Source organism: Pan paniscus, chromosome 5 (genome assembly GCF_029289425.2).
Source record: "Pan paniscus chromosome 5, NHGRI_mPanPan1-v2.0_pri, whole genome shotgun sequence".
Lineage (NCBI taxonomy): Eukaryota > Metazoa > Chordata > Mammalia > Primates > Hominidae > Pan > Pan paniscus.
In genome coordinates this window covers 189161058-189173974 of record NC_073254.2, presented here as the reverse complement: position 1 = coordinate 189173974, position 12917 = coordinate 189161058, and the positions used below count along the sequence as shown (strand labels likewise).

At 47.6% G+C, this 12917-nt stretch overlaps 1 protein-coding gene across 2 annotated transcripts in view; it reads right to left on the bottom strand.

Annotated features, from left to right (window-relative positions):
* Positions 1-1042: 1042 nt before the first annotated feature.
* The window catches only part of LOC134730639 (uncharacterized), a 96903-nt gene continuing 85028 nt past the window's right edge, over positions 1043-12917 (bottom strand). Inside the window, exons 2-3 of one of the 2 annotated variants that reach the window (XM_063605544.1) lie at positions 5810-6157; positions 1043-1708 (exon numbers count right to left, since the gene is read on the bottom strand). In XM_063605544.1, the coding sequence (XP_063461614.1) occupies positions 1687-1708; positions 5810-6157 (370 nt within the window). In that variant the 3' untranslated portion in view covers positions 1043-1686. Of the gene's footprint in view, positions 1709-4890; positions 6158-12917 lie in introns of those variants that run through there. The other variant, XM_063605543.1, reaches the window with a different exon arrangement.

The window sequence follows — 12917 nt, the reverse complement described above, 5'->3', positions numbered from 1 at the left end:
CATTGGTGGACAGTAGTGTACGGTGTACGTGGTGACTGTAAAATCAACACAGCAAGCCTCAGCATTGATATTGTCACTGAGCTCCCTCAAGCAAAGCTACCTTCAGTAGGGAATTTCCCCTGCAGAGAGCATGTGCACTTTGATTTTACCGTCCTCAAACTGACCCTTTGCTCTTTATAATCATAAAAAGCAAACCATGGGTGGAGATACAAGACCCTGAGACATGTGACATGTGAGCAAGCACGGACAACTACCATGCGTGCATCCAGAGGAGCACCCAGAACATGCCCCAAGCAGCGCCTCCTCCCACCCCCTCGTGGGTAATCGTGGAAGACTCCCACAGAGGGAGCCTCCCTCCTGCTGCTCTCTGCTGTCTTACCTTGGAGAGCACCCGCCCTGAATCCTCTCTCTCCCAAGCTGTCCTGTCTATTCTGCACCTAACTGTCAAAATATTATTTTTCCTTTGCAAAAAATTACTTCATGCTGCGTCTCCTTTGCTGTGTGTCTCTTGCTTAAATCCTTTTAAACTAAGACCAGACCCAAGGTCTCACAACCTCCATCACCATCATCACTTTCAAGCAAAAATAATACAGCAGCCTGCTCTGTTCCAGTGTGGGTGAATCGTGTAAGAAGATCTGATGTCTGAATGCTCTGTGGATGGGGGGGACCGATGATCTGGGCTCATTCAACAACATACCACACCACGTGGGTGTCCACGGACTGCCCTGCTCATTCCGCGTGGCAAAGTGTTTGGTGCCACTAGTCATCATGCTGTAGTCACCACCAACACCCCCTCCCCCGTGCTGGAGGTGTTGGCGTTATTTGGGGAGTCCTGGTGACTCCCCTAAGGTCATGTAGCACCGGAAGTGCAGCCAGATGACTCTGACGCAGGAGCCCCTCACCACTGCGTCCCAAGGAGCTTCACATCAGCCACTGGTTTCAAGACCGCAGTTCAGATTCTCCCTTTGCCACAATGGGTGGACAAAAACTACGGAGATTGATTTGTGATTGTCAGGCTTTTGGGCCCTGAGTCTTGCAAGTTTTCTTTTTGCCAATTATCATGCTCTAGTAAAGCCACACAATTTGTTCAAAAGCACATTTTCTAGTCTGGGGAATTTGGAGATCTATGTGATATGGAATTGCTCTAAGTCAAGGATAACCAGGGACTCAGTAGAGGACTATAAAAAGGAGAAGAAAACCTTACACTGAATAAAAAGAGTAACAGAAAATACAATCATCCTGCGACCAGATGTCAAGCACTCTCGAAAGCAGAGCTCACGGTGCCCGGCGGCTCCAGTGTGCACGTCTCTGTCCTGGGGAGCCGCCATTATTCTCTGGATGGTTCCTCATGACGGTGCCCGGCGGCTCCTGTGTGCACGTCTCTGTCCTGGGGAGCCGCCGTTATTCTCTGGATGGTTCCTCATGACGGTGCCCGGCGGCTCCTGTGTGCACGTCTCTGTCCTGGGGAGCTGCCATTATTCTCTGGATGGTTCCTCATGGCTGGCAAACATGGTGTTTCCCACTCTCCTCTGGTTCTGTCATGGGGTCTACCACACTGGGGTGTCTCCCCAAGTCACCACTCTTGGAGGGCAGGGCTTCGTGCAGTGGTTAGATGCAAAGGTCCCGTGGGCTCATCCTGCGTCCATCTGCCCAGACTTAGCAGTCCTGTGCTCTCAGGCAGGGCCTTCACCTCTGGAGCCCCCTCTTCCTGTTTGTAATAGAAAATCCTTGTCACTAAGTCATTACATAATCAGGTTCATGTGAGCATTAATGGGCTGTTGCATGAGAAACGCTTATGATGTTGCCTAAACATCTGCTAGTGAAAGAGGGGGCAGTCCCTCAGCACTAAAACAACACCGTGCCTCCCAGGACACCCATTCCACAACTGACAAACACGACCCTGCACCAACTGGGGTAGGGAGTGGAAAGACACAAGTGGCTTAGGGAGCTGGGGCTCAGTTCTCCGGCAGTACTGGTGCTTCCCCTTAGATCACACAGATGTAAACCTGGGGAGACTTTCCAAATTTCCTTGCCGGCAGATTGTGGATGGCAATAAGAACCCATGAATGAGATGCACTGCATGGCATGTGGAAGGCCGGGTGAAAGTAGAAGCCCCCTCTGTCTTCCTGCAGCACAGGAAGCAGGTGACCTGAGCAGGTGCGGCTGTCAGCAGGTGACCTGAGCAGGTGCGGCTGTCAGCAGGTGACCTGAGCAGGTGCGGCTTTCACCAGGTGACCTGAGCAGGTGCGACTGTCAGCAGGTGACCTGAGCAGGTGCGGCTTTCAGCAGGTGACCTGAGCAGGTGCGGCTGTCAGCAGGTGACCTGAGCAGGTGTGGCTTTCAGCAGGTGGGCCTGAGCAGGTGTGGCTTTCAGCAGAGATCCTACCCTCAGCACTGTGTGTGGAATGTAGGAATGCTTTCCAAAAATGTTGAACTGATTTCATTAGACAAATAGAAATCGAAGCAAACTCAACGGGACAGGACATTGAGAAGTACACAAAGTCATTCAAGTGCAGGAGGGGCCTGTCCTGGATGAAGACAGAGCTGCATCCATGTTTTCACTGAGTCAGAAGAAACGGAATTACTGAAAGTTGCAGGTTGATTTTGTTCTAGGCCTGTGCTGTAAGGAAATCCATGTTGGATAGGCAGGAACAGGAGGGTGGGGGTGCAAGGCGAATATTCCAGGCAGTAGGTGACCTTTGGGGTCTTCGGTGTGCAATGTGATCTGAGGATCGTGGAATCGTGCTGGCTTTCAGAACAGATAAGTAGTCAGGAGGAGCCTGTGCAGAAGAGGAAGATCTATCTGGAAAAAGGTGAGGGTGTGAGGAGCAGCTGGGATAAGGCGCTAAGCAGGAACGCACCCAATGATGGGAAGGAAGGGAACCTGGGGGAGGCCCAGGGCATGCTGATCACAATGGAGAAACTGAGGCAGGGAAGAGAATTGCTGAGAGTTTCAGGATGTAAGCTGAAATGAAGTGTCCTAGAGGGACGTACATGGCAGGGGGCAGTGAAGACAGAAAAAGTGGGTTCTAAGTTTAAGCCTTTGCCGGATTCAGTGGGCAGTGTGAGATCATGTAATTGCAATTTACCTGTGTGCTACAGGGGAGCCGCCCACGCCTTTGGTGCTGCAGGAGATGAGGGAATCTGAGCGTGAATGAGAGAAGGAACTGGATCTTTCAGCTCCTGACATGAGTCAGTCTTTTGATTCTGTTATTTGACTTAATTCTCTCAATAACTCGCCAAGGTGAGTGTATTAGTGAGGGTTCTCTAGAGGACTAGTAGGATAGATGTATACATGAAAGGGAGTTTATTAGGAGAATTAACTCACACAATCACAAGGTGAAGTCCCACAGTAGACCATCTGCAAGCTGAGGAGCAAGGAAGCCAGTCCGAGTCCCAAACCTCAAAAGTAGGGAAGCCGACAGTGCAGCCTTTGGTCTGTGGCCGAAGGCCTGAGAGCCCCTGGCAAACCACTAGTGTAAGTCCAAGGTCCAAGAGTCCAAAAGCTGAAGAACTTGGAGTCTGATGTTCAAGGGCAGGAAGCATCCAGCACGGGAGAAAGATGGAGGCAGGAAGACTCAGCCAGTCCAGTCCTTCCACGTTCCTCTGCCTGCTTTTATCCTAGCCAAGCCGGCGGCTGATTAGATGGTGGCCACCCACATTGAGGGTGGGCCTGCCTTTCCCAGCCCACTGACTCAAATGGTAATCTCCTTTGGCAACACCCTCATGGACACAGCCAGGACAATACTTTGTGTCCTTCAATCCAGTCAAGTTGGCACTCAGTACTATCACAACGAGTATTAGAATCTTCTACATTTTTGACTCAAGGAAACCAAAGTTTACGGAATTTTGAAGATTTGGCTAAAAAAAAAAATTCTGAAATACCAGAACATGCTTCTGGTGGAGATTGTGTGAGGATATGCACTCCTGAGAAGGGGCAAGTCAGACAGAGAGGCAGGGAGAAGAAAAGAAGGAAAAGGAGAGAAGCAGGGAAGAAGAAGAGCACAAGAAAGCAGGAGAGGTGGAGAGCGAGGAGACAGAGACAGGGAGAGCTGCAGAGAGGACCCCACTCCCTACCCAGGAGGACAGAGAGGATCCTGCTTCCCACCCGGGAGGACAGAGAGGATCCCGCTTCTCACCTGGGAGGGCAGAGAGGACCCCGCTCCCCACCTAGGAGGACAGAGGATCCTGCTCCCCACTCAGGAGGACAGAGGATCCCGCTCCCCACCCAGGAGGACAGAGGATCCCGCTCCCCACCCAGGAGGACAGAGAGGACCCCGCTCCCCACCTAGGAGGACAGAGGATCCCGCTCCCCACCCAGGAGGACAGAGAGGACCCCGCTCCCCACCTAGGAGGACAGAGGATCCCGCTCCCCACCCAGGAAGACAGAGAAGACCCTGCTCCCCATGTGGGAGGACAGAGAAGACCCCGCCTCCCACCTAGGAGGACAGAGGACACGGCTCCTCACCTGGGAGGATCATCGCTGCTCTGTAACTCAAACAACCACAACAAGGGTTAAATAAATGTCTACTTTACAAAACAAAGTCAGATGGGACTTCAGTTTTTATTTATTATTTATTATTTATTTATTTCTGAGACAAGGTCTTGCTCTAATACCCAGGCTGGAGTACAGTGGTGTGATCCTGGCTCACTGCGGGCTCCACCTCCTGGGGCTCAAACCGTCCTCCCGCCTCACCCTCCTGAGTAGCTGGGGCCACAGCCTCGACAGCCTACACCACCATATTCGGCCAATTTTCCTTTGTATTTTGTAGAGATAAGGCCTCACTCTGTTGCCTAGGTTGGTCTTGAACTCCTGGGCTTAACTGAACCCAGCCTGCCTCAGCCTCCGAAGGTGCTGGGATCACAGGCATGAGCCACTGTGCCTGGCTATTTCTTTCTTTCTGTCTTTTTTTTTTTTTTTTTTTTTTTTTTTTGCGATGGAGTCTCGCTTTGTCATCCAGGCTGGAGTGCAGTGGCTCAATCTCGACTCACTGCAAGCTCTGCCTCCCGGGTTCACACCATTCTCATGCCTCAGCCTCCCGAGTAGCTGGGACTACAGGCACCTGTCACTACGCCTGGCGAATTTTTTGTATTTTTTAGTAGAGACAGTGTTTCACCGTGTTAGCCCAGGATGGTCTCGATCTCCTGGCCTCGTGATCCGCCCGCCTCGGCCTCCCAAAGTGCTGGGACTACAGGAGTGAGCCACTGCGCCTGGCCCTGGCTATTTATTTCTTAAAGGGAAATTTAGAATTCCACTTTAGATAATGGGCTTTTGGAATAATTAAGAAGAATCTGAAACACATTCTTTGAAAAGAGCACATCAAACTGTCACAGAGCAGAGGAAGCTGCGGAGACATGAGGACTAAGTGTCACGTGGGATCCTGCGCAGGAGGGAAGACTGAGGGGACGCGGATCAAGGACGCCCTGAGCTGATGTTGATTATCAACACTGCCTCCATGACGCTGACTACCGACGCCGCCTCCACGACGCTGACTACCAATGCCGCCTCCATGACGCCACCAACGTGGCCTCCACGACGCTGAACACCGACGCGGCCTCCACGACGCTACCGACGCCGCCCCCACGACGCTGACTACCGACGCTGCTTCCATGATGCTATCAACATGGCCTCCATGACAGTGACCACCAACGCCGCCTCCATGACGCTGACTACCGACGCTGCCTCCACAATGCTGATTACCGACACTGCCTCCATGACTCTACCAACGTGGCCTCCACAACGCTGATTACCAACGCTGCCTCCACCACACTGACCACCGACGCCACCTCCACGACGCTGACCACTGACCTGGCCTCCACGACGCTGACCACCGACGCCGCCTCCACGATGCTGACCACCGACGCCGCCTCCAGGACGCTGACCACCGACGCCGCCTCCATGACGCTGACCACCGACGCCGCCTCCACGATGCTGACCACCGACGCCGCCTCCATGACGCTGACCACCGACGCCGCCTCCATGACGCTGACCACCGACGCCGCCTCCACGACGCTGACCACCGACGCCGCCTCCACGATGCTGATTACCAACACTGCTTCTATGACTGAGGCAGATGCACCACACCAGGAAAAACGTTCACGGCAGCAGAAAGTGGTGTGGGGCTTGTGGGATTCCAGTACTGCTTTCTCAGTTTTTCTGTAAATGTAAAATAAAACAGAGTTCTAAGAAGTTTGCTTAAAAAAACCACATCCATGTCAGACATTTCAGACATGTGGAAAGCCCCGATCACCACATCCGACCTCTGAGGTGGGGAGGGCGAAGGGCGTATGATTCGTCTGACCTGTGTTCAATCACTTCTGTCTCCAAACTTCCGTCTGACGCAGTGGAAAGCACATATAGAGATTTCAATCATATTTTATTTATGTGTAATAAGTGAGATTTATACACTGGGACATAGCCTACTTGATCCAATAGGAAAAAAAAAATAAAAAACATCTTAACGCTTGGGCATAGGGGAATAAAATCAAATGATCATGCGTAAGAAACACTGGAATTAATCTTTTTCTAAGGACGCCTTTGAAGACCCTGCAGACAAAGTGGAAAGGAACTCTCAGTCCCACTTGGACAACAATGAGGAGTAGTTATGGCCTATAAGGGAAAAACCATGAGCAATGACAAATCCTGAGAATATTTCCATGACGTGGGACTTTGGATGCATTAGTAAGTTCATGATTTGAGCAGCCTCTGCTGGTCATAGGTATGCAAAGTGAAAACGTTTCTGGGAAAGATATTTTCTCTGATTTTGAGTTGTGTTTGATTATTAGTAATAAAATTATAAATAATGGCAATATTACAAATAAAATAGCAATAGTATTAAATATTAAATCAATAGCAATATTATTCAGTAGTAGTTAACATTGTTAGAGATCTTACTGTATAGGAGATTTATATATTTTCTCAGTGTTTGCAACAGCCTTGCATGGCAGGCAATACTGCTATATTTGCAGAAAAGAAGTGGAAGCTTATTGATGTTTTATGACTCCACCAAAGTCCCACTTCACGGAATGCAGAGTTCGGGCCCAAATCTGGCCTGCTTGCCTCCACAACCTCCATCACACTCCATACGATTTGCACAAACCTCATATCCCAATGATAAATTCTGCATCACTTCCCAACCCTCTGCTTAAGACAGAGAAAGTCATTAAATGTTGTCGTAGTATTAAAACTCCAGAAAAATAATTAGATGACTACTTGTAGGTTTGTCTTGTTGTTGTGGTTGTGGTTGTGATTGTTAGGAACGTTTTGAGCAGTCTCCGCTGGTCATAAAAGTAGAGGTGTGTTAACTTTAGGCTTCTGAGGCCTTGTCTTTACCACCAACCTCATGTTGGCTGTCTGATAACCTATTATTTGGCCATCACTAAGTTCATGATTCACAATGTGTGACTCACAGGGCATTCATGATTCGGATACATTCGATAAAACCAGTAGGGAGAACACATATGCAAATATATACTAGTGGATAACTTCTGCTTCAAGTGTATGAAAGGGATTTAATCCATCTCCTACCAAAAGAGGGATGGAATCTATTTAAAATGGCTTTTGAGACACTGGACATGGAGCAACAAAGGGCAGTGACCCATGAGAGAGTGCAGTAAAAAACACTGAGCCCCACAACGGCCCAAAGGTGCTGCTTTGAGGGGGTTCCAGGCCACAGCCCAGACAGGAGGAAACCGAGAAGAACCCTGGTGACTCCCTGAGCAGAGGAGGCAGAGCTGAGGCCTCAGAAGACCGAAGGGGCTACGCAGGCCACTGGAGTGAGTCCCTGAGATGAGAGAGCCAGAATGAGAACTCCACTGATCTGCCCAGCGTAATCCTGCAGCATTCAACAGAATATTAATCAGCATATGCCTACGGGAAAAAACCATCTGAGGCCAAGGTAGTTACTCCCAGGGAGAGAACCATCTGGAAGGATTGAGAGAAACACTGCCCACAGCTCACCCAGGCCTGGAATGGTGCCTTTTCCCACTAGTCAGAAAGGCCTCAGAAGCACAGCCCATTGGAGAGGCTGCACAAGGGGTTTGCCCAGCTGGGGGAAATATCGGGGCTGGACAAAGCACTGCTCTGGTCTCTCCTAAAATATATAAAAAGCAAAACTCAAATGGCTCAGAATCAAACTGCTTTCAAGTAACTTACTGTCTCTCCCAGAAAAGCTCAAGAATAGGATGGCAAACATGTCCCATACCCAAGAAGAAAAATAACTATGTCTAGCTCTGAGACAAAAATTACCAGACATCAAGAGAAGCAAGAAAACATGTTTTATGATGCAGAGAAAAGGAGATCATAACTCATCCACAGTTGTCAAAAATGAACAAATAGCAGATAAGATGATTAAAATCATTATTGTAACTATGCTCTATGTGTTCAAAAAGCTAAGAAGAGATATGGAAGATTTCAAAAAGGCCCAAATCAGATTACCAGAAGTGAAAACAATAATTTGAGATGAAAACTGTACTGGGTGGGATTTATGGAAGATCACATGTTACAGAAGAAAAAAAAAACTGATAAACATGAAGACATAGAAATATTCTCAAAGATAGATACATAGATAAGAAAAATTTTGAAATATGCTAATGATAAAAAAAATGAGTAAACAAGTATGGCATGAGAACTAAAAATAAAATCCTCAGCCCCCTGCGACTAACCCACCCCCTCTTGGCCAAGGGGACCCCAGAGAAAACTTTACATGTTAGTTCTCAGCCCTGATGGGATGGGAGGTTAGACACGCCTCCTTATACCCACTCCTTTTTGCGGTTTAGACACAACAGCTGACCAGCACTAATGTTAAAATAGAGGTCATAAGACGGATAGGACTGACTCTTTGTGGCAATAAAATGCCAAGTTATCAATAGGACCTAAGGCAATGCCAGGAAAGGGTTAAGTCACGCAGCCTACACTAAAAGAGTAAACTATGTTCTTACCGACACAAGGCTTTTATTTTTCTCTAGCAGCTAAACAAGCACTGGCCAAGAGATAAGCAATGTTGAAGGAACTGCAGCTCACCAATCATGAAACGTGGACTGACCGCCTGCTCCACCAGCCATAACTATAGCTTTGATTGACAAGGGGCTGATTTCAATACCTGTCTCCTGTTGAGGTCACCGACCACGGACTGGTTCTGGCTGGTTTACAGCAGCTGTGCACCGAGTGCCTGTGTCCCTACTTCACACTGTGACATATAAGGCTTAATTGTAATGCATTTGAATGTTAAGTCTCCACCTCAGAGTAAATATGGATCATATGTAATATGCATGTTTGTTCAATAAACATGGGTCAGGACACCTTCATGAATATTCATCGCTCCTCCTATAATCTGTTGAATATGTATGTTGAGCCAACCCCTTCAGCATAAGTTCCTGTCTCACCTTTTCTCCTTTGAAATGCCTGCTAAAGATCCCTGCCAGAGGCTATACTTCCCAGCCTGTCAGAAGGAGCACCTCGTAGGCTGTAACCCTCTGTAAGAAATAAAGTTGGCTTTCAAAATTTATAGACCTTATCATTTTTAAGTTGAAAGGCATGTGGCACAAGCACGGTTGGGGGAACTCAAGTGAGACAAAATTCTGAGATGCAGCAAGAGTGTCCCCAGATCTAGAAGTGTCCCCACTACTCTGACATAGTTCTGTTTCATGTGATTGTAGTGACTTTGAAATGTCTTGACATAGCCAGGCAGAATGACATTCCTCTGAAGCCACCTTTCGTATGTGTCTTTTTAAGGTAGACCACAAGAAAGTGTTTGTTTGAGACTTGGAAGATGGAGAGGAAGCAGCAGCCATTTAGTAGCTCACACCCTTGCAGCTGATCCGCTGACTCACTGCATCGGTGTGAAGCAGCAGCTGGTCCTGCAACTGCTTTTTTTTTTTTTTTTTTTTAAACTGGATTCTCTCTCAGCTCTTCTGACTTCAGGCTAGATGTGTGTGTGTAATGCGCTAGCAAAAGGGCAGCTTCTGCAGGAAGCTCACACCAAAGTCAGAGGCAACAGGAATGGACATGGGTTTCAGCCCATCCCAATGGGATTCCAGTCAGGCTTGTGATTGTTCCTTCCTGAATGCCTGGCTTCTAAACTTCAGGACCCGGTGTCAGGTTCAGCCTGATAACAGCAGCCTGACACAGGCTGCTTTAGGAGTTCCCACAGTTGTGTAATCCAAGTCCCTATAGCCAATCCCTATATATGAATATGTACGTATGTAAGTATATACACAGGGACAAACACACACACACACACACTGAGTACATACTGAAGTGGTTTTCTGGTTGTGGTTTTCTGCATTCATGTTTTTAAATGCCTGGTGTTCTAACAGAATGCTCACGAGTGTGCACTCGTCCTGGCTCCTATATTAACTGACTGTGTGTCTTTGGCCAAGTGACTTATCTTCTCTGAGTCTCAGTTTTCTCACCTGTAAAGTAGGAATAATATTTTCTCCCATAGAGGTAATCATGAGATAATATATGTAAAGTTCTTAATTTAGCAATGGACTTACAGTACCCAATTTGGTAGATACTGTTTTCTTCAGTATCTTTATCAATTCTTCTCCATTAGACACCAGAAAAGTATGACCTCAGAAAAAAAATGCATGATGATGACACTTTAGAAAGCAGAAAATAAAATCCAAGACAGAGAGGAAAAAAGGGTAGCCCAGAGTCTGAGGCATGATTGTGGTCAGGGTCCCTCAGCCTTGGGAGGGGAGAAGCAGCAGAGTCAAGGCTGGGTGTGGGCAGCAGGGGAGGCACACAGGAGGAAAGGAGGGGAACCTAGGCGAGGCCGGGTAAAGCAACGGAAAGAAATGCGAGGTGATCACACGTCTGCCTTAGGCTAGCCCAGAATACAAAAGCTAGCACGCGGCTGACCTCATTATCAGATGGTATTACTGATCACTGTCCATTACCTTCATTTCTTAACGAATAAAAATTTTCTTAACAAAAGTTTAAATACTTAGTGTTCATTCATAATGTGTAGTTGTATTATGAGCCCAAATTGCTTATGATAATTTTTACAAAGATTCACATTTGTCCTCATTTAGAATTCATACAGAGCTTCCTGATGTGCAGAGCTCACACCCCACTTAGGCCTTGTTTGTTAACTGAATAATAGTCATCTTCTGTTGCACAACAGTTAACCGCTAAGAAGAGGCGTCGTCAGGCTAATTCTTTGACTGTAGCTCTCTATTCATTTTATGGTCACAGCCATATTCCATGATCATCTGTTAGATTCAAAACATGAGGAACTCAAGGGCCCAGTGAAAATTACCTTCACATCCCCGGCCATAACCCAGTATGACAGGACATGTGTTCAACTGAATTATAAACCCTCAAAATGAAACAGCCGAAAAGTCAAGCTATTAAGAATGGGGCATTTTCCCCCGAGAGGAATGGCTCCATTTAGAGTTCATTTTGTTAGTTTATTTAGAAAATACAAAAGTGCTTACCTGTGTATACTGCCGCTTGCTGAGGAAGGTTCCAGTCTGAGGACCTTTAATACCTTCTAATGGAAGCGAGTTATTTCATAGAGGAACTCAACTTTCCCTGCAACATGCAGTTCCTCCCAGTGAGTGAGGGCATTGTAGGCCCCGGGTGCAGGAGGTGACGCTGGCCCTGCTCCCCTACCACGGCCCCTGGTTAGCTCCTGTTCTGTCTTTAGTCTCCTCTCTGTGCCTGCCCCCACCCCACTTCTCGTCCCATTCACTTATCCCCCCCGGCGCATTTCAGATGTGTGCTCGGAGATGCATATTTACAGGTGGGGTATGCAGTGCTCTTTATTGTGAGTGTGTTTATTGATTTATATAAACAACTTTTTGCTATGAGGTATATCCTATTTTTTATTTTCTCACTCAAAGCTACACTTCTGAGATGTGCCATGTCACTGCTGGGATTCGTCTCTTAGCTGTGTAGCATTTCACAGCAATGGCCGTGCTTGTGACATTGCCATCTGCGTGACAGTGAAGACATGGCAGGCTCCACTCCCTGCACTACAGGTGCACGATGTTGGCATTGTCACTGAGCTCCCAGCATGGGGGTGCAACAGTGTCACAGCGTGGGGCAGTGGAGTCAGTGTGACAGTTCATGATTCAATTAAGCACATTTATTGTCATAATCTGCGATGGCTGTGGATGTGGAGATTATTTTAAATGGGTCCTCAAGGCTCTCATAATATTTTGAATCTAATAAATGATAATGAAATAAAATAAGAACGTGCCCATAAAATAAACTGAGAGCTATTGCCAAGGGATTAACCTAACAAATCGAATGCTTTATTTACCTGCTTAATTCTACTTAGCACTGGTACATTTCTTTCCACAATGACTCCGCTAATGACAGGACCGCCAAGGGCACCTGAAGTCCTACCTTCTTGCATTAAATCATTATTCAGTCACCCCTTCATACCTTTCATTGACCTGAATAGCAGCTGAGCTCCTACTACAGGCCTAGTATTGTTTTAGACAGGAAGAACCAGGGACTAGTGAGATGAACAGGACCTTGTAAGTATAAAGTGTACATCCTCGTGGGGAGACAGATAATTCACCTAGACAACTAGTCAAGGTGATTTCAGATAGTGGTGATACACTATGAATAACCAAAATGGGTGAAAGATTAGAGAACACCTTAACATTTGTTGAAAATAATGTGGGGGCTGCAATGATTTTGCTGATTAATTCATTCCAGGAGCAGGTGTTGGCCCCTACTGGACATCAGCCCTCAAGTGCCCTGGGGGTTTCCATGGCGTGTGGAAGTTAGGTGCCCCTGTCCTCAATGGGGGTAGGAAGGTTCTACTTTTAACTGCATTGAAAGATGCAAAGGAAAGTGAAAGGCTGGCCTACGTAGAGGGTCCTCAGAATACCCCTCCTGCCATCCACATCGTGGAAGGAGGGAGCACTGGGGCCCTGGGATGCTCCATGCAGCTCCC